The sequence below is a fragment of the Narcine bancroftii genome, chromosome 1, assembly GCF_036971445.1.
Source record: "Narcine bancroftii isolate sNarBan1 chromosome 1, sNarBan1.hap1, whole genome shotgun sequence".
Taxonomy (NCBI): domain Eukaryota; kingdom Metazoa; phylum Chordata; class Chondrichthyes; order Torpediniformes; family Narcinidae; genus Narcine; species Narcine bancroftii.
In genome coordinates, this window is record NC_091469.1 from 164,947,277 (window position 1) to 164,969,797 (window position 22,521).

At 44.9% G+C, this 22,521-nt stretch overlaps 1 protein-coding gene across 2 annotated transcripts in view; it reads right to left on the bottom strand.

The window, feature by feature from the left end:
• nup155 (nucleoporin 155) overlaps nt 1–22,521 on the bottom strand; it is a 177,913-nt gene that overhangs the window by 94,241 nt on the left and 61,151 nt on the right. For both annotated transcript variants that reach the window (XM_069884488.1, XM_069884497.1), the window contains exons 12-18: nt 21,921–22,021; nt 16,756–16,926; nt 14,134–14,244; nt 11,018–11,112; nt 9,772–9,857; nt 1,716–1,775; nt 1,357–1,516 (exon numbers count right to left, since the gene is read on the bottom strand). In XM_069884488.1, the coding sequence (XP_069740589.1) occupies nt 1,357–1,516; nt 1,716–1,775; nt 9,772–9,857; nt 11,018–11,112; nt 14,134–14,244; nt 16,756–16,926; nt 21,921–22,021 (784 nt within the window). The remainder of the gene's footprint in view (nt 1–1,356; nt 1,517–1,715; nt 1,776–9,771; nt 9,858–11,017; nt 11,113–14,133; nt 14,245–16,755; nt 16,927–21,920; nt 22,022–22,521) is intronic.

Sequence of the window (22,521 nt, forward strand, 5' to 3'; positions counted from 1 at the left end):
GATTGGACAGGGACACACACAAAGACACTCACACACAGAACAACTTTTTGAAAGTCGAAATTTCTGCTAATCCATTGTTTGGTTGAAGCTGCGTAAACAACCATAAAAGCCAGAAGTGATTCTTCATTGAAATTAAAGACAGTGGTATTTGCTGAGAGATGGCATCTGTTCCAATAAGCTGGCTTTTGACTCAAAGTCGCCTGCTTGTGACTTGAACAGACAAATCGGAACCATCAACTCATACTTTTGGAAGAAATGAGACTTCAAAGAAAATCAGCAATTATGTCATGTCATGTAATTAAAGACACTTCAAGGAGAACATGTCCATTTGTAATGGTTACTTCATTTAACCCTTGCCTGGGTTTGTGAAATCATCGTGTGAAACAGATTCCAAAACCTCCATGCAAGAGAGGGGGATTTGTGGAAAATAATTTGTATGAAGAAATATTCCTCTTAAAGCAAATCTAAAAAGAATTTGTGAATTTGAGAACTTTTGAACAGCAGTTTGAAAGAGTCTGAGTTTCAACACAAGATTTTTCTGAGATTGAACTTTAAAATCATGTCTTTAGAATTACCCCTGAACTGTAATGGTTTGGGATCTGCCACACACACATTTACTTGTGCATAGTGGGGTTAAGTAAGAAATGTTATATTATAAATAGTTATTAATAAAAATTATTATCTTAAAGATACCATTAACTTGGTGAATTTCTATTGCTTCTGGTCTAGGTCGGAACAGGGAGGTAAGTTGTGGGGGAGACCAGAACTAGGGGACATAGCCTCAAGATTCAGGGCAGTAGATTTAGGATGGAAATGAGGAAGAACTGCTTTTCCATTAGGGTGGTGAATCTGTAGAATTTGTTGCCATTGAAGCAGTGGAGTCGACCTCAGTAAGTATATTTAAGGGATATGGGAGTAAGGCAGGTAGGTGGAGATGAGCCTGTCATGAGATCAGCCATGATCTCAATGCAGGCTTGATGGTCCAAATGGCCAATTCCTGCTTCTATTTCTTATGTCCTTATGTTCCTTCTTCCATTAAGGACATCAGTGAACCAGCAGAGATTTGCAATATTCCAGCAATGTATCAAAAATTAATTTGATTTTCTTGTCCCTGGTTTAACTGTCCTGAGTAAAGTACGGCAAAAGCAGTGTAAACTATTTCCCTCTCAATGAATTAAGTAGAAGTATCATATCAGGATCATTAAATTGGCACATTATTACTGAGATGAAGAAGTGATAAGGAATGGGTACAAATGTAAATGGGTAGAAGGATGAGAGAAGAGGGGAAGTAAAATGATGACTGGGTTCAACAAGGATTGAGTGTCTGGAATTCAAGGGTTTGAAACAGGCACATACCCCATGATCCTGGTGAAGTAGATGCAGATCCCATTGTGCTTCCCAGAAAACACCACCTCTGGACCGGACATGGTGGGGATCGGGGGCAGAGAAATGCTGCTGCTGTGTGCAGGGCTCCCAGGGGAGAAGAGAGGAGTCGACATTCCCATAGGCTTCAAACCTGCAGAGTACAACAAAACTGAGGTAGAAGCAAACCTTTCGCAGCACAAGGTATTGAGGGAAGCTGAGGCGGCCCACGGGATGGGACAGTAGGCGAAGGTCAGGGAGCAAACTGCCTAGAGAGGGAGTTGGACCAGCAGTGGGTGCAAGGAAGAGTAAAAGAATATATGGCTCACGAGGCAAAATATAACAAACAGTACCTGAAGCTGGAATGGCTGAGAGGCTTGAGCTGAGGAACGGGCTCCCAGGCATCGAAGGACCTGGGTGTGAGAGGAAAGAGAGAGTGAAGGGGACGCCACTCAGAGTAAACACTGACACAGAGCCCGGTCTGGAAACAAACCAAGATCATTCCAGTTATTGCCCCCATCATCAGGGTCGAGGTAAAAACTCAGAATCAGAATTTCTTGTCACGAACACGTTACTAAATTTGTTGTTTTGTGGCCGTGTTACATGCACAAAAATTGCTATTACATTTTTTAAAATAATACATTCGTGCAAAGAGAGAAAAAGTCTGTGACCCATCATCCGTTCAGATATCTGATGGCAGAGGGGAAGAAGCTGTCCTTGAGGTGCTGGGTGCTCATCTTCAGGCTCCTGCATCTCCTTCCTGATGGTAGCAGGATGGCCTGGGTGGTGAGGCTCCTTGAGGCACCACCTCCTGTAGATGACCTCTCTGTAGCCTTTTCCTGTCCTGTGCATTGGCCCATCTATGTCAATTAAAATGCTCTCCACAGTAAAACATGTGAATTGTTTGATTACATAGGAACATAGGAAGTAGGAACAGGAGTAGGCCAAAAATGGCCCATCGAGCCTACTCCGCCATTCAATACGATCATGGCTGATCTAATTTATGACCTAACTCCACCTACCTGCCTTCTCCCCATATCCCCTAATTCCTCTATCACATAAAAATTTATCTAACCGAATTTTAAATATGTTTAATGAGGCAGCCTTTCCTGGTTAGAGAATTCCAAACATTCACTACTCTCTGGGAAAAATTTTTTTTCCTCATCTTTGTCCTAAATCTACTCCCCCGAATCTTGAGACTGTGTCCTCTGGTTTTAGTTTCCCCGGCCAGCTCAAAAAACCTTCCAACATCTATCCTATCCATACCCTTCATAATCCTATATGTTTCTATAAGATCTCCTCTCATTCTTCTGAACTCAAGCGAATACAAACCTAGACGATTTAATCTTTCATCATAAGTCAACCCCTTCATCCCAGGGATCAACCTAGTAAACCTCCTCTGGACCGTCTCCAAAGCCAGTATATCCTTCCTCAAATATGGAGACCAGAACTGGACTCAGTACTCCAGGTGCGGTCTCACCAGTACCTTATACAGTTGCAACATGACCTCCCTACTCCTGAATTCAATTCCTCCAGCGATGAAGGCCAACGTTCCATTTGCCTTCTTAATAACCTGCTGCACCTGCAACCTAACGTTTTGCGATTCATGCACAAGCCCTCCCAAGTCCCTCTGCACAACACCATGCTGTAGTTTTTCACCCTTTAAGTAATATGCAGCTCTTTTATTTTTCTTGCCAAACCTCACTCTTACTAACATTGTACTCCATCTGCCAGACCTTTGCCCATTCATCCAGCTTAACTAGATCCCTCTGCAGACTCTCCACATCCTCATTACAATTTGCTCTTCCACTCAATTTGGTCTCATCCGCAAACTTGGCTACACCACATTTTGTCCCCTCCTCCAAGTCATCAATGTAAATGATGAACAGTTGTGGGCCTAACACTGACCCCTGCGGCACCCCACTTACCACTCTCTGCCCACCTGAAAAACTCTCATTTATCCCGACTCTCTGCCTCCTGTCAGACAACCAATTTTCAATCCAGGCTAATAGACTTTCCCGGACTCCACTTTCCTGTAACTTACTGAGAAGTCTCTTGTGCGGCACCTCATCAAACACTTTCTAGAAATCCAAATAGACAACATCAACCTGTTCCCCTCTATCCACTGCACCCATTATATCCTCAAAGAATCCTAACAAGTTTGTCAAACAAGATCTTCCCTTTCTAAAACCATGCTGCGTCTGCCTGATTGAACCCTTACGTTACAAAAGTTTCACTACTTCATCTTTAATGACGGCTTCAAGCATTTTTCCAACTACAGACGTCAAGCTAATTGGCCGATAATTTCCAGTCTTCTGCCTACATCCCTTCTTAAAAAGTGGCGTGACATTTGCTGTCTTCCAGTCTGCCGGGACCTGCCCAGAATCCAAGGAATTTTGGTCTATGACCACCAATGCATCAACTCTAACTTCTGCCATTTCCTTCAGAACCCTTGGATGCATATCATCAGGCCAGGTGATTTGTCTGGCTTTAGTCCCATTAGTTTCTCCATCACTACTTCCTTTGTAACAACTATTTTATCAAAGCCCTCCCCAACATTCGCGTCCTTAACTCCGCACTTGAGCATGCTGGACGTGTCTTCCACCGTGAAGACTGACACAAAATATTTGTTTAATGCCTCGGCCATTTCCTCATTTTTTGCTACCAGTTTTCCTTTCTCATCCTCCAAGGGTCCTATGTTAACTCTGGCCACCCTCTTCCATTTTATATATTTATAAAATTTTTGCTTTCTGTTTTTATATTTTGTGCCAATTTACTTTCATAATCCTTTTTCCCATTTCTTATTACTTGCTTTGTAACCCCTTGTTGTCTCTTAAAGTTTTCCCAATCTTCCAGTTTCCCACTGCTCTTTGCAGCTTTGTACACCTGCGCCTTCAATTTTATACTCTCCTTTATTTCCTTTGTTAACCACGGTTAATTTTTCCCTCCCTTGCTGCCCTTTTTCTGACCGGAATCTATTTTTGTTGAGCATTACAAAATATTTCTTTGAAAATCTTCCACTGTTCCTCAACTGTTTCCTCAATGAGCCTGTGCTCCCAGTCCACTCTGCCCAATTCCTCCCTCATCCTATGGTAGTCACCCCTGTTGAAGCATTATATATTAGTTTTAGATCTAACTCTTTCCTCTTCCATCTGAATGAGAAATTCAATCATACTATGATCGCTATTTCCCAGATGCTCTCTGACTATTACATCATTTACTCTCTCTATCTCATTGCACAACACTAGATCCAGGAGAGCATTTTCTCTTGTGGGTTCCTCAACATGCTGCTCAAGAAAGCTATCGCGGATGCATTCTATGAAGTTCTCTTCCAGACTCCCACGACCAACTTGATTTTCCCAATCTACGTGGAAGTTAAAGTCCCCCATGACGACTGCCGTATCATTATTACATGCCTCACTTATCTCTCTATTTATTTCCTGTGCCCCTAAACTATTGTTATATGGTGGGCAATAGATAACACCCACCACTAATTTTTTCCCTTTGTTATTCTTTATCTCTACCCAAATGGACTCAACATTATGCTCTTTAGATCTTGTATCATTCCTCACTACTGCCTGGAGCTCATCTTTGATTAAGAGTGCAACTCCACCTCCCTTACCATCCTGTCTATCTCTTTGCACCACCTGATACCCTTGAAAGTTTAATTCCCATTTAGGGTCACGTTCTAGCCATGTTTCCGTGATGGCTGCCAAATCATAAAACTGTGGAACACAGGGGAAAATGAAGGATAAAAAGTGTATTTGTCCCAAATATTATGGAGGACAGTGGATATGAACTAACTCCCACACCTCACACCCATAATCCCCCCATTTTTCTTATATCTAAGTGCCAATCCAAGAGTCTTATAAATGTCCCCTGTACCAACTGCCACCACCTACGACCAAGCATCACAGGGATTCACCACGCTGTGAAAAAACACAACCCTAATGACTCCCCTCAACGTGCCTCCACTCACCTTAAACAGATGTCCACTGGTATTAGCTATTGTCACCCCCCCAGGAAAAAGATGTTGGCTGTTCACCCTATCTATGCCCCATATCATCTTAGAAACCTGTCAAGTCTCAAGGGAAGAGCCCTTGTTCTGTCGACCTTGTTTTCCAACTAAGGCCACATCCTGGTAAATCTCCTCTGCAGCCTTTCTATATCATCAATATCATTCCTGCAATGAGACATCCAGAACTGGACAATGCTCCGTGTGGTCTAACCAGTTATATATAACTGCAATATTAAGTCACGGCTTTTGAATCCCTGAAGAATGAAGACCTTCTTCACTAACTTGCTCTGCAACCTCAGGTAATCTCTGGACTTGGATTGCAAGATCCCTCTGTTCTTTCATGCTGTTAAGAATCCTGCCATAACTCACCAACTCCAACTTCAAAATTGACCTTCCAAAATGCATCACATCATAGTTATGCAGAACTCCATCTGTTACTTCTCCACAAAACTCTGCATCCTGTCTCTATCCTGTTGCAACTTCCACCACCTTCTTCATGGTCCACAACACCTCCGACCTTTGTCTCATCTGCAAACTTACTGATCCAGGCCTCCCCTTCTTCATCCAAGTCATTCATGAAAATCACGAAGACCAGGGGTCCAAGAATAGATCCCTGCAGAATGCCATGAGTCACTGACCTCTGGATAGAATACATTCCCCCCCACTACCACCTTTTGTAGGCAAGCCAAATCCATACCCTAGCAGCACGATTCCATGAACCCCATGCCGCCCGACTTTCTGAAAGAGCCTATCATGGGGAACCGTCAAAACTTTCACTAAAAATCCAGATGCATCACATCCAACATCCTACCATCCTTTATTACCTTCTCAAAAACTCAACTGGCCTGTGAGGCATGACCTGGCCCTCACAAAGCTGTGCTATCCCTGTGAAGACTATGCTTCTCTGAATGCTTGTAAATCCTCTCCAATCATTTGGTCTACAATTTCCAGGATTCTCTATCTTCCCTTTCTTAAACATGGGAATTACATTTACCATTCTACAATCCACCAGCATCTCTCTTGAGGACACAAACATCATTACCAACAGTCCAGCAATCTCTTCAAAAAGTAACCTGTGGTTATTCGTCTGGTACCAGGGATGAATGAATCCAAATATTTTTACGAGTAATTTCTTCACTTGTTCTTCACTGACCTCACATTCACCAAGGACCCTCTCCCAAGTGAACATCAAGGCCATGTATTAGAACACAGAACAATATAGCACAGTACAGGCCCTTCAGCCCTCAATCTCCTTCTGAAAGAAAGTACTAAAGCCTCTCTACCCCATAACCCTCTACTTTCATCCATGTGCCTGTCATAGAGTCTCTTAAATGCCCCTAATGTTTCTGCCTCCACTACCATCCCTGGCAAGGCATTCCAGGCACCCACAATTCTGTGTAAAAAAAAACTTACCCCTGACAACTCCCCTAAACTTCCTTCCCTTCACTTTGTACACACGTCCTCTGGTGTTAGTTGATCCTGCCCTGGGAAAAAGGCACTGACTGTCCACCCTATTGATGCCTTGTCGACCTCTATCAAGCCTTCTCTCGTCCTTCTACACTCCAACGAGAAAAGTCCCAGCTCTGCTAACCTGGCCTCATAAGACTTGTTTCCCAATCCAGGCAACATCCTGGTAAATCTCCTCTGCACCCTCTCCATAGATTCCACATCCTTCCTGGAATGAAGTGACCAGAACTGAATACAATACTTTGAGGGTGGTTTCACCAGAGATTTGTGGAGTTGTAACATGACCTCTCGACTCCTGAATACTATCCCCCATTAATGAATCCCAGCATCCCATAGACCTTCTTAACTCTCCTATTAACCTGTGCGGCGACCTTGAGGGATATACAGATTTGGACCCCAAGGTCCTTCTGTTCATCCACACTCTTTTAAGTAACCGACCATTAACCCTATACTCAGCCTTTTGGTTTATCCTTCCAAAATTCTGTCACCTCACACATAACTGTATTGAACTCCATCTGCCACTTTTCTCCCCAACTCTGCATCCTATCTATATCCTCTTGTAACCTTTGTATTCATTTTGGACCCTCCATTACATCCTCTGCCTCCAGGCACGTTTCCCTCTTTATCTCCAATCAGTCTGACCCTCACTCGAGCCATGCTTCTGATCTTTACATCCATGCAGAATGCCTTTGGGTCTTTTGATCATCAAGTTCGAGGACATAGAAGAATAGGCCATTCGACCCATTGAGTCAGCTCAGTCTAGGAATTATGGCTGATGTATTTTTCCTCTTGACCCATTGTCTTGCATCCTTTGACCCCATCAGCCAACACTTTTAAGAAAACTCAATGAGATGCACTCCACAATCGTCTGTGGCAATGCTAGTGATTTAAATATTTGTGTTTGATAGTATATTCTTCCTTCTGTAAATCATGAACATTTACATCTGTATTGTTTCACCTCTCTGGATGGATTGAAGGTCGTTGCTGAGATGCGAAATGAACTTCCCTTTCACAGTCAGTAATAAAGATGATATAAACTATCCCCTCTCCAAACAAACATTTCATATTTTCAGCCGAACTGACCTAAAAGTGGAGTACAGTTTTACAGTTGTGACACAGGGCAGGAGTACGAGGAAGAAAATCCTGGAGTCCTTTGCAATAATGTGACCCATCGGTTGGAGATATATTTTATTTAATTTTTAAAAATTTATACATACAGTTCAGTAACAGGGCCTTTCAGCCCAATTACACCCCCGATACGTTTCAAACGGTGGGAGGAAACTGGAGCCCGCAGGAAAAACCCATGCAGACATGGGGTGAACGTACAAACTCCTTCCAGACAACGTGGGATTCAAAACTTGTCGCTGGCACTGTCACAGTGTTGTGCTAAAACTGTTGCACAAAAAATGCTTTGAGGTAATTTAGTTCACCTGATGGAAAATTGTGGGCCTTGTCACAAATACTCAGGACCTTTCTGGGTTTGAACAGGGAAATGGAAGCAAAACATTTAATGAGACCATTCTCAATGTGGACCTGAATTTGGAAAACAGCGAAGTCATGGCTGAATTCTGCTCCTATGTCCCATGATCTTAATAATCTAAAAGCCCAAAGGCATTCTGCACACAGGTAAAGCCTCGAATGAGGCTGAGACTGATTTGGGATAAAGAGGGGAACATGTACCAGGAGGCAGAGGATGTAGGAGAGGTCCAAATGAATACTTGGCTTCAATGTTCACTTTGAAACTCAGTTTTCTCCACCAAGGTTAACCAGGGTTGGAGGATCTGACCAGAGGGTTTCACCATCCACAAACTCTGGCAAGCAGAGGGGCAGTGTGTGCTTTTTAGTTAACTTCAGCTGATGCACTTATGTTGGAGTCATGTCGACCCTCCTACTCCACTGCCTTAGATCAAATCTCAATCAAATCCACAATCTTCTACCTCCCCTGAGAATTCTTATTAGTGATTCTCACCAGAGTGTATGTCCCTCCCAATGACGATTACAAATAGGCCCTTATAGAACTGTATCTTGTGGTCAGTGAACAAGTGATGGCCCTCTCTAATGCACTTAGTTGATTAACAAATCTTAGATGATTAATTTAACCAGGTCTGTCTCAAGAATACCTTGCCCAATTACCACCAGCACATAACCTGCTGAACCAGAGGTCCCAGCACACTTGATCACTGCTGCACCAGGATAAGAAAGGCCTACCGTTCTTTCCCGACACCTCATTTTTGCAAGTCAGATCATGTGGCTGGGCTGCATATAGACAGAACCTAAAAAAGGAGGCTCAGGAGATCCGAACAGCCAGAAGGTGGTTGCAAGAGGCTGAAGAATGGACTGCCTCGAGGCAGACGGAGATGTGGATAAATGTGAAGTGATGCCTTTTGGAAGGTCATATTTCAAGGCAGAGTACATGGTTAATGGCAGGATTCTTAACAGTGTGGAAGAAGAGGGACCTTGGAGTCCAAATCCAGAGATATCTCAAGATTTCCATGCAGATTAATGTAAAAACACAGAAATGCTGGAGGAATCAGCAGGTCTCACAGCGCCAAAAGGAGGTAAAGATAAATCACCGCCTATAGGAGGTAAAGATAAATCACCGCCATTCTGGGCCTGAGCCTTTCTTCGAGGTACGGTTGCACAGGTCATGTTACAGCTCTATAAAACTGGTTAGATTACACTTGGAATATTGTGTTCTGTTCTAGTCACCTTATTACATTAAGAATGTGAAAGCTGTGGAGAGAGTGCAGAGGAGATTTACCAGGATGTCAGCTGGTTTGGAGAACGTGCCCGATGAGAAAAGGTGAGCAGAGCGGGGCTTTTTTCTTTCATTTTAACCAAGATCTCTCCCTCTGGCAAACCGACCCAGGGTTCTAGATTATCAGGCGAGCGACTCGATTGGGAGGAGACGACCTGATACTGACCTGGGTGTGGGGAGCTGTAGATAGATCCCACATTCATTGGTTGCTGAATGGCAGCTGGAAAACGCATCTGTGCTTCTCCACCGTACCTGAAAGAGACAGGTTCTCAATACATCCAAAGCATGGTTCGTGATACTTTTGGCCTCCAATGCACTCCACATGGACCATTTCACTTCCACAAGAACTAACAGACTAATTTATAGAAGCATTTCACACTTTCAACCTGCTCTATCACAAAATGGAATATTGCAACTCACTCAGGGCCAAAGGAACATCCTACATTCAGCAAGATGAAACTGGGTGTGGTTGAGTGTTGTAACAAGAGTAAACAAAGACTTCAAGATGATTTTAACAAGTTGAATGGTTAACACGCATCTGATGCAGTATGTGGCTAACATTTATCCACCACTAAGAAAAACCAAAAAGACAGGTTGTTTATCAAAATTAGTGACAGCCAAGGAGGTGATGGCTTACAAAGGAACCCACGTGTACCAGTTTGTTAGTGAAAGCATGCATGAAGGAGTAACAAGTAACTTTGGAGGCAAATGTAGCGTTGGCCTTCGTCGAAAAGGCTGTGGAGCATTGTAGATTCTTCTGGACATGATTTACTCATATTTGGAAAAGCAAAGGTTTATTCTGAACAGTCACCATGGTTTTGCATGGCGAAGGATGCGTCTCAAACATGACGTTGAGTTTTTCTGATGAAGTGACAGATTTGATTGATGAGGATTGGAAAGGGGATGTTTCTCATGTGACAACAGTATTTAATGAAGTTCCTTCTTGGAGGCTGGTCCATAAGATCAATTCACACAGGAGCCACACTGAGTTGGTAAATTGCATCCAAAATTGGCTTGATCAGAGAAGTCACTGGGTCATGGGACAGGGGTGTTTTTTTTGACTGCACACAAAACGAATCCTTTCCTACCTCGCACCTATTATCCCCCTTTTTTTTCTTTACATCTTTGTGCATGTGAAAGAGACTTTCGAATATCCCTTGGCCACCACCCCCAGCAACACCTTTCAGGCACCCACCACTCTCCGTGGGAGACCTCTGACGTCTCTCTTAAACTTTCCCCAACTCCTCTTCTTCTTTCTTCAGCTATTCCTTATTTTCACCCACACTGAATCCACATCATGAACCAGGGCATTCCTTGATTGACATCTCCACCCCAGAACATGAATTAAAGACCTGGTCACGGAAACTGCAGTTCAGGGAGGGACGACAGGGTGGGTTATGTGCACTTTGTACCTGAAGAAAGCCCGAGTGGCCCAAACGGAGACCTCCCGATCACATGCTGCAGTTGAACAGGCAAGGATGAGACACGAGGCACAAGCCTGCTCCTCCTGAACAGAAGAGGTAAATTCATTAGCTACAGGAACATCATCAACCTTGTCTGATCATTCATCATCTTTCAATAATGGTACATCTGAAAATTCTATTTCTGATAATAAGCATCACCATGAGGAGCAAAGTTGAAAGACCCATGCTTCAACTCCATTTATTTTAATGCAAAGCGCCTCAAAGGCATCGCAGATGAACTCAGGGTGTGGATTTGCTCAGGAGATGGGGTTAATCATCTCCTGAACAAATCGAGAAACGTGGCTGAAAGAAAAGCAAGACTGGCAGCTCAATGTTCCAGGGTACAGATTCTGCAGGCACGATGGATGGCAGATAAGGGAACAGTGGGAGTTGCCTTGTTGATGAGCGAAAAACTAACACGAGTTATGTTGTGACGAGGTACCACATGAGTGGACGGGAGAAGCCAGAGAGTAGTGGTGGTTGATACTTCTGAGACTGGAGGCCTGTGACTAGAGGTGCCTCAGGGATCAGTGCTGGGACCATTGTTGTTTGCCATCTATATCAATGATCTGGATGATAATGTGGTCAATTGGAATCAGCAAGTGTGCAGATGGCACTAAGATGGGAGACGTTGTGGACAGTGAAGAAGGTTTTCAAAGGTTGCAGAGGGATCTGGACCAGTTGGAAACATGGGCTGAAAAATGGCAGATGGAATTTAATGCAGACAAGGGTGAGGTGTTGCATTTTGGAAGGACAAACCAAAAATGGACATACACGGTAAATGATCGGGCATTGAGGAGTGGGGTAAAACAGAGGGATCTGGGAATACAGGTACATAATTCCCTGAAAGTGGCATCACAGGTAGACAGGCTTGTACATAGAGCTTTTGGCATATTGGCCTTCATAAATCAAAGTACTGAGTTCAGGAGTTAGGATGCTATGATAAAGTTGTACAAGTCATTGATGAGGCCAAATTTGGAGTATTGTGTACAATACTGGTCACCCAATTACAGGAAGGGTATCAGTAAGATTGAACGAGTGTGATGTTGCCCAGACTTCAGGAGTTGAGTTACAGGGAGAGATTAAACAGGTTACGACTTTATTCCTTGGAGTGTAGAAGAACGAGGGGAGATTTGATAGAGGTTTACAAAATTATGAGGGGTATAGACAGAGTAAATGTGAGAAGATTCTTTCCACTTAGATTAGGAGAAATAAATATGAGAGGACATGGCTTTAGGGGGAAAGGGGAAAAGTTCTTCACTCAGAGAGTGGTAGGAGTCTGTAACGAGCCACCATCTGACATGGTAAATGCAGGCTCACTCTTGAGTTTTAAGAATAAATTGGATAGATACATGGATGGGAGAGATCTGGAGGGTTATGGAATGGGTCCAGGTCAATGGGACGAGAGGTATGATGTTTTAGGCAAAGACTAGAAGGGCCAAATGGCCTGTTTTCCATGCTGTAGTGTTCTATGGTTCTATTTGTCAAAAGCCTCAATGATATCCCCAACTCTGCATTCAACAATTTTCTCAGTTTCCCCCTTAAAAATACAAGTCAGATGTGTGTGACATCTCCCCTGCATGAAACCAGGCGGACTCCCCCTAATTAGTCCATGGCTCTGACAGATTCCCCACCACTAATACTCCACAGCCTGTCATTTCCCAGCTGCCCGTTTTGAACAAGGGGCTAACATTTGCTCTACTGGCACCACAACTGTGGCAAACAAATCCTGCAGAGCATGAGAAAACTCTTCCTTGCTTTCAACGGGCAATATTAAAGATCCTGGCAGGCCCCAGATTCCTCCACTCTAATTTAACATATAACCATATAACAGTTTATGGCATGGAAACAGGCCATCTCGGCTGGAATATTTCAAGCATTTGTGTCTAGGAGTAGTCAGAACCTTAATGAAGGGCTCAAGCCCAGAGTGGTGATGTACCTTTACTATATAAAGGAGACTGTTTGACCTGCTGAGTTTCTCCAGCATCGTGTTTTGACAAGCACTTTTGTCTCCTGTTTCAACACCGCAGTCTTCGCCCTGGTCAACCTCGCCCATCTCCCCGGCTCAACAAACTCATTCAGATATTTTTCCAGATGACGAATTTCACATTTGTGGAGACCATGGACAAGCTGGGACAATTCTCAATGGAATAGAGAATTTAAAGTTTCTAAAATCATAAAGGATATGGGGAAAAGGCAGGTTGGTGGAGCTGAGTCGATGATCAGATCAGCCATGATCTTGTTAATTGGTGGAGCGTGCTGGACGGCCGACTCCTGCTCCTAGTTCTTATATCCTGATGAAGACTTTTGACCAAATGAAGAGAAACTGTTTCCTTTGGCATGGGCAAACTGTAAGGATCTTGGGGTTCATGTCCATATACCCCTCAAGGAAGTTGCTCATGTTGATAGGAAAAAAGCCTAAGGGATTCTGGGCTTCAGTAACAGGGGGACTGTGTATAAAGTAAGTCACGTTGCAGCTTTATAAGTCTCAGATGAGACCATTTTTGGAGTATTATGTCCGATTCTGGTCGCCTCATTATAGGAAGGGTGTGGAGGCTGGAGAAAGGATGCAGAGGAGATTTACCAGGATGTTGCCTGGACCGGAAGGCATGTCTTATGAGGCAAGGTGGGCAAAACTGGGACTTTTCTCTGCTATGTAGAAAGATGAGAGGGGACTTGACCGAGGTCTACAAAATTATGAGAGGTGTAGAAATGTTGGACAGCCAGTACCTGTTTCCTAGGGTGGGAATAACAACCATGAGAGGACACATGTATAAGATTAAGGGAGGGAAGTTTCGGGGAGAAATCAGGGGAACAGTTTTTACACAGAGTTGTTGAGCCTGGAATGCCTGGCCAGGGATGGTGGTAGAGGCTGAAATATTAGGGGCCTTTAAAAGACTATTAGATAGACACATGGACGAAAGGAGAGGATTATAGGGAAGGGAGGGTTTAGCACTTTTATACAGTTTGGCACAACATGGAGGGCCGAAGGGCCTGGACAGTGCTGCAATGTTTTAATGTTCAGACATTTCACCAAACTGTGAGAAAGCTAACACAGTCCTTACCCGATACAGTTTGAAGAAACGTTCAACATCTTCTCCTTCACCACCTGCGTTGCTCACCAGAAGATGTCTGAGTTGGTCCACAGGACGCAACTTCTGAAAGAAGTGGCTGCCCTGGAGTGGGAAGGAGTAAAGAACCAGCAAGTCATTCTGGTTGGTGGATTGACAAAGTTTCCACCCAAGGCGGCACTGCTGCAGGAGGGAGTCTTCTCACCCCAACAGGTTCATTCACTTAATCAATGACCAATAATGAATTTAAACTCGTGCTAAGTCCAATCCATTTCCACAAGTAAAGAACTAGCCTGTGCCCACCAGCAGCAAGATTTCAACATCCAGCAACAAGGGCAAGGAGTGAGAAGAGAACATGGTGAGACACAGAGTTGGGCACGCACACAGAACTGGGTGCACAATGTTTAGGAAGCAGAAAACAGGAATGGCTCATTTGAATTATTGTGGACAGCGAAGAATCTTTTCAAAACAGGGACCAGCTGGAAAAATGGGGTGAAAAATAACAAATGGAATTTACTGCAGACAAGTGTGAGGTGTCGCACTTTGGAAGGACAAACCGAGAAAGGATGTACACGGTAAACGGTCGGGCACTGAGGAGTGGGGTAGAACTCTAGAAAAGGTATGTTAAGATGGAAAGAGGGCACAGAAGATTTACTTGGATGTTGCCCAGACTTCAGGAACTGAGATACAGGGAAAGGTTAAACAGGTTAGGACTTTATTCCCTGGGGCGTAGAAGAATGAGGGGAGATTTGATAGAAGTATTTAAAATTATGAGGGGGACAGAGTAAATGTAAGTCAGCCTTTTCCACTGAGGGTCGGTGAGATACAAACCGGAGGTCATGGGTTAAGGGTGAAAGGGGAAAGGTTTATGGGGAACATGAGGGGGAACTTCTTCACACAGAGAGCGGTGGGAGTGTGGAACGAGGTGCCAGCTGAGGTGGTGAATGTGGGCTCAATTTTAATATTTTAGAAGAATTTGGACAGGTCCATGGATGGGAGGGGGATGGAGGACTATGGGCTGGGTGCAGGTCAGTAGGAGGATTAGGCAAAAACAAAGGTTTGGCAAAGACCAGAAGGGCCGAAGGGCCTGTTGCTGTTGTATAAATTGTGATGAAGAAGTGGAAGAACTGGAGGGAGTGGAAAGGGGCCACAAGAAGTCCTTGGTGAGTATGAAGCAGGAAAACCCTCAGGCATTCCATGCTTAGACAGAGAACAGAAGGATGACTCTAGGGAAGGTTGGGCCACATAAAGATAGAGGGGGCAACATGTGCCTGGCGGGAGGGGAGGTCTGATCAAAAATAAATAATTTGCTTCAGTGTTCACCAGAGAGGGACCTTGGTCAAGGTCAGGTCAGTGTACAACAAGCTCCTGTGCTGGATCTTCTTAAAAACATTGAGATTAATAGGTCTGTTGGGAGAGGATCCTTCGGGACAGAATTTACGAGCATTTATATGAAGCACACCCTTGTCAGGGGTCGTGCCTCACGAGATGGTCAGCTTTTTGAGGAAATGACAAAAGAAATTGATGAAGTAGATGTGGTGAAATGGATTTTAGTGAGACATTTGACAGGGCCTCCTATGGGACAATCATCCAGAAAATCATGAGGTAGAGGATCCATGAAACCTTGGCCGGTGGATTCAGAATTAGCAGAGAGAAATAGTCAATGGAACGAATTCTGCCTGGAGGTCAGTGATGAGCAGCGTGACACAGGAATGTGTTCTGGGCCCACTGCTCCTGGTCCTTTTTATAAATGAGCTGGATGAAGAGGCGGAAGGAAGTCTGCGGATGACACAAACATTGGAGAAGTTGTGGATGGAGCTGAAGGTTGTCATAGGTTACAACAGGACGCAGAGTTGGGCAGAAAATTGGTAACTAAAATTCAATCCAAGGAAGTGTGAAGTGATGCATTTTGGAAGGTCGAACTTGAAGGTAGAGAATTTGCTTCATGGCAGGATTCTGTGTGAATGAACAGAGGGACCTTGGGGTCCAAAACCATAGATCTCTCAAGGTTGCCATGCAGGTTGATAAGGAAGGCTTAAGAGGTGCTGGCCTCCATTAGTCGGGGGATTGAGTTCAGGAGTCATGAGGCAATGTTGCAGTTCTATAAATCTCTGAGTGAGACCACATTTGGAAATGTTGTGTTTGGTTCCAGTCACCTCATTACAGGAAGGATGTGGAAGCTATGGAGAGGGTACAGAGGAGTGTCTTATGAGGCAAGGTTAACAGAGCAAGGGCTTTTCTCTTTGGAGCGAAGGAGGAGGAGAGGTGATTGAATAGAGGTCCATAAGTGTCTTCGAGGTTTAGATTGGTTGGACAGACATCTTTTCCCCAGGGCGACAGTAGCAAATACCAGAAGCGTGGGAAGGAAAATTCAGGAGATGTCAGGCGTAAGCTTTTTGTTTTACAGAGCGCAGTGGGTGCCTGAAATTCCGGCACAGTGTTGGAAACTGATACAATAGGAGCATGTGAAAGACTCTTAAAAAACAAAGGGTTCTGGGTTTAGATTGTCGAGTAGGTTTGTATAGATTGGTACAAGATCATGGGCCGAAGGGGCTGCAATGTTCACACGTGAAGTAACATGAGCAAAGATTGCTGCATGGCCATCAGCCTCAATACCTGTGCAGTGAGGAGAAGGAATCGCTTGGGTGGAACCAAATGCTGTTGTATCACAACTGGTGGGTCCGTGAGAGGAACACAATCTTTGTTCAGGGGTGTAACAATCTTCTGAGGTAGCGTGTTCCCAATGTAGGAGAGAGCCCACGAGTGTCCGTCAATGTTTGCTGTCATCTGGAAGAGCAAAAAATTGACTGAGGAATGTTAGCCACATGGAAGTGGGCTCCAGGCTGGATGCAACAGCCCTTAAACCAAGTCAAAATATAATGCTGGGGAAACTCAGTAGGTCAAACTTTATGAAGCAAAGATAAAGATACATCACCAATGTTTTGGGCTTGAGGCCCTTCATTATAAGAAAATGTTGACAGGCACCTGAACAAAATGGTCAGGGAAGGAAGGGAGGGTGGAGCAGAGGAGCACGGTCCCAAAGGCAGGGTTTCATGTTTTACTTTAGCCCTGATCATGCAGGCATGTTCCCCTTTTCACATTCCCTGGTCTGCACATCTCTTCCCCAACACCCCCCTCCACCCCCACCCCTCCCCAATCCCTGGCGCTTTCACCCCAACTGCAGCAGGTCGAACGCTCGCTCCGACAACCTCCTCCCTCGTCGTCATTCAGGGAACTGAACAGTCCTTCCAAGAGCAGCAAAGACTTACAGGCACTTCCTTTGTCACAGGAGAGGCTGGGGGACTGTGCACCCACCTTCACTGATAGGAAGGAGGTGGAGAGCTGAGGAACCTGCCCGTTCCTGGGAGTCCCTATTTCAGTGGCCCTTCCCTGGAGCCAAGACATCAAGGCTCCCATGAAGAAGGCCCACTGGCACCTCTTCTTCTGAGGACTTTTGAGATGTCACTTGACACTCCATCAAACTTCTGCAGGTGCTCTGTGGAAAATACAACGGCCGGTGCGTCTCAACCTGGCGTCGGAATTCGAGAGCCCAGAAATGCAGAAGCATGGGCTGAGTCTACCTCAGCCTCTGACCACCCATCCATGGAAGAGATCTTTGTGAGGGGTTGTCCAAAAGCAGCCAACACCACAAAGAGCCCCCATCACCCAGGGAACAACCTCCTCTCCCTGTGGTTCGGAGTGAGGGCTTTTCTCTTTGGACTGACGAAGGATGAGAGGTGGCAGTAGAGGGGCTGAGTTGGGGAAGACAGCCAGCACCATTTTCATGGGGCAACCACAGCAAATACCAGAGGGCATCTGATTCAGGTGAGGGGAGCAGATTTTGGGGGAGATGGCAGTGACTGGTTTTCTCAGTGTGTTGGGTGCCTGAAATGCATTACCAGAGATGCATTACCAGGTGAAGACTGGTACAATTGGAAACATTTCAAATACTCTTGGATAGGCACATGGGTTGAGAAAAATAAAGGGTTCTGGGTGCAAGGTTGGGAAAAATTAGAATTTTCTGGCATAACATGATAGCCTGCAAGGTCGCCACCATCCTGTGGTGTTCTCTGTTCTATATCACATCAGGCACTTGGGGCTTCACCACCTTGATGGAGACAAACAGAATGGTAACAGGCCCTTCCAACCCACGAGCCTGCACAGCCCATTTACAGCCATTTCACCTACAACTCCTGGAGTTTTTTGAACAGCGGGAGGAGACCAGAGCTTCCAGAGGAAACCCAAGCAGACATGGGGAGAACTCCTTAAAGAAAGCACAAGATTCGCACCGCAGGATTCAAACCCCTGTCCCAATCACTGGCGCTGTATCGGCATTGCGCTAACCGCTACACCAACCGTGCCCCCCATGGTTAATCCCTTGATACCTCTCAAAAGGCTTTGCGCCATCTTTCTCAAACACTGGCCTTCCCCCCTGCTCTTACTATCCTCCAGCTTCTCTCTCCTTGGTCAATGGCCATGCCCAGTCCTCTTTGTACTTCAACCACTTGCATTACCTCCAAGCATAAACTTCTTCCCTTTTCCTTGAGTGTTTCTTCCCCTGGAGCTTTCCAAGTATAAAATACAAGTATAAAATGCCTTGGGATTCTCTTCATCCAGATCGCCTCCCAATTAAGGGCCTGAGCTCTTTTCTGCCACGTTTACATTCCTGAAGGGCACGGCTCACATCAATTCCAGCCGACCAGCCAGCCTTAACCCGCTTCTATCTGCTTATTGTCCAAATGGATCATGACAAGTATCATCTCCTTATCACTCAGCCCTAGACTCCAAGGTCACCCAGATCAGATGACTGCTCATTGCCTACAGCTTTGTCTTCAAAAACATAACCCCAGTAAATTAATTCCCAAACTTTGGGATCGAGGCCTCAGGGTCTGACCACAACTGCACCCTGATCTTCCTGTCCAAGAGATCCCAGGCAGTGAAGAGATAACAACATGATCAGACTTTACAACAGCTCTCCTCCAGAATGGGTACTCAGTCAGTCCCCAGTGTACCCCCTCAACACCCAAAACTGTACAGCCAAATACCATTCTAACTTCATTTTCACGGTGTGCACAAGGCCAAGGACGAAACAACAATGAACCCGAAATTCATAGTCTAGTGGACTGGTGCAACCTCTATCTCAGTATCAGGTGAAGGGCCACACTGCTGTCCACATTCATGGAAATGAAGTCAAGAGTAGACAGTTTCAACTATCTCCAATGTCCTGGCCAGAGATAAATACTTGATGCAAGGGTCAAAAAGACACAACCACACTCAACCTGCAGAGAAGACGAAGGAAGTTCAGCATATTCTCCTTCTCCCTCAACAACTTCTACAGGTGGACCGTGGTAAGGACACTCACTGGACGCATCACAGAAGCTGCTCCGCTCCAGATTGGAAGAAGGAACAGAAGAACTGAATGCAACTCAGCACATACTTGACTCCCTTCCGTGGACTCCATCTACATCTCATGCTTCCTCAGAAAGGCAGCCAATGGAGTGAAGGCCCATCACACACTCCCTTCTCCCTTCTATCAGTGAAAGGACCCAAGAGTGTGAAAACACACAGCAGCAGGGCTGCCATCGGGTTCCTGAGTTAAACCCCAGAACATCACTTTTCTGCTGTCCAAACTTGATACTAATTAATCTTTCATTTCACTGTATATCCTACACTCAGTAATTATACTCTTGGGGTACATTGACGTGCTAGAGAAACTCAGCAGGTCACACAGCATCAACAGGAAATAAGAACAACCAACATTTCAAGCCTGAACCCTTTATTCAGCTATGAGCCGAGGGGTAATGACGCAGGGTCACAATGCTCTGGTTAGACCGCACAAGGAGTATTACATGCAGGTCTGGTCACCCCAACACAGGAAGGACAGAGATGCTTTCGAGAGGGTGCAGAGGAGACTTAACAGGATGTGGCCTGGATTGCAGAACGTCTGATGAAGCAAGGTTGACAGAGTTGGGTATGAGAGGTGACTGAACAGAGGTACAGAGGATTAGGAGAGGCATAGATCAGGTGGACAGCCAGTGCCTTTTTCCTGTGGCGGTACTATCAAATACTAAAGAACATTTGTTTCGGGTTAGTGGTGGAAAGTTTAAGAGAGATGTCAAATTCCTTTTTTAAAGAGAGAGTGAAAGCCTGGAATCCACTGGATGTCTGTTGAGTTGGTGGAGGCTGCTCAATCGGGATATCCAAAAGACTCTTTGATTGGCACATGAGTGTAAGAAAAATGGAGGCTGTGGGTGTGAGGTACGGAAAAATACAATTATTGTGGAGTTGGTTAACCAAGGTCAGCAGAACACTGTTTGCTCACCTCGACACCAGATGGCGATGATGTACCAAGCATGTGGGCTCTTGCAGTTTGTTCACCTTGACACCAGATGGCAGTGTTGTTTGTACCCTACATGCAGACAAGAACTGTGCACAATCCTCCAAATGTGGCCTCACCAATGTCTTATAAAACCTCACCATAACATCCCAACTCCTGGACTCAATACTTTGATCTATAAAGGCCAATATGCCAAAAGCTCTCTCTACAACCCTGTCCACCTGTGATGCCACTTTCACGGAATTATGTGTCTGTATTCCCAGATCCCTCTGTTCTACCCCACTCCTCAGTGCCCGACCATTCACCGTGTACGTCCTTTCTTGGTTTGTCCTTCCAAAATGCAACACCTCACACTTGTCTGCATTAAATTCCATCAGCCATTTTCCAGCCCATTTTTCAAGCTGGTCCAGATCCCTCTGCAACCTTTGAAAACCTTCTTCACTGTCCACAACGCCTCCAATCTCAGTGTCATCTGTAAACTTGGTGATCCAATTGACCATATTATGATCCAGATAATTGATATAGATGACAAACAACAATGGTCCCAGCATCGATTCCTGAGGCAGCTCTAGTCACGGGCCTCCAGTCTGAGAAGCATCATCCACCACTACTCTCTGGATTCTCCTGTCCAGCCATTGTCGAATCCAGTTCACTACTTCACCATGAATACCTAGTGTCTGAAACCTTCCTGACTAACCTCCCATGTGGGAGCTTGTCAAAAGCCTTACTAAAGTCCATGTACACAACATCCACTGCCTTTTCTTCATCAATTATCCAGGTAACCTCCTCAAAAAAACTCCACAAGATTAGTTAAGCACAACCTACCACAAACAAAGCCATGTTGACTGTCGCTAATCAGTTTCTGGTTAATGACATAATTGTCTATCCAATCTCTTAGAATACCTTCCAATAATTTACCTACTACTGACGTCAGGCTCATGAACCTATCATTTCCAGGGTTACATTTGGAACCTTTTTTAAACAACGAAACAACATGATCTACCCTCCAGTAAGTATCTCCCCCATGGATAAGGACATTTTAAATATTTCTCCCAGAGCCCCTGCAATTTCTACACTCGCCTCCCTCAAGTTCCGAGGGAATACCTGGTCAGGCCCTGGGGATTTATCCACCCTTATTTTCTTTAAGACAGCAAGCACTTCCTCCTCTTTAATCTGTGTAGGTTCCATGATCTCACTGCTTGTTTTCCTTACTTCCCTCAACTCTGTGCCTGTTTCCTGAGCGAAAACTGATGAAAAAACCTATTTAGGATCTTCTAGCTGCATACATAGATGACAACTCTGATCTTCAATGAGATTTCATCTCAGTAAAAATTGCTTTATATGTAAAGATGCAAAGCATCAGGCTTTGTGGGCTGAACAGCCCGCTCGTGAGGAATGGCTCTTTCTCGGTTTCCATATTAACACAATCCAGAGCCGGTCTTACCTGTACTTCCATGAGTGGTTTCTGGAAAGGGAACGAATCGTGATTGATGCACCAAAGAACATCATTGTTATCATTTTCAGAAGCAGCCAGGAGCAGGACCCCTGTAAAACCAAACACTGCAATCAAATCAGCTTTTCTGGCACCAGAACGGGCAAGGGGTACATCCACCTACCAATGCCATCTGACTGAAACAGGAACGGCTCAGGATGGCAACACACAGCTTCCCCTCAGGGAACTCTGTGCACATCTCTCCCTCACTGTCTCAGGAAAATATTACAGGACCCTGATCACCCAGTTTTCTCCTCCCATTGTCAGACAAGATACATAAGCTTGAGGACACGATCCACCAGATTCAAGACCACAAGAGGTCGGAGCCGAATTACGCCATTTAGCTCATTGTGTCCACTCGGCTTTTCAAATCATGGCTGTAGAGCGCTTCGAAAGAACCAAAGACTTGTTGATCCAAACCAAGGCTTTTATTAACTAAAAGACTGGAGCATATCACAAGTAGGTCGACCAGTCCAGAATGACCTGGTCTGGCGAGGACATTCCTTTAAGGCCTGCCAAGTAGGTGTGACTACACTCTCAGCCAATCACAGTC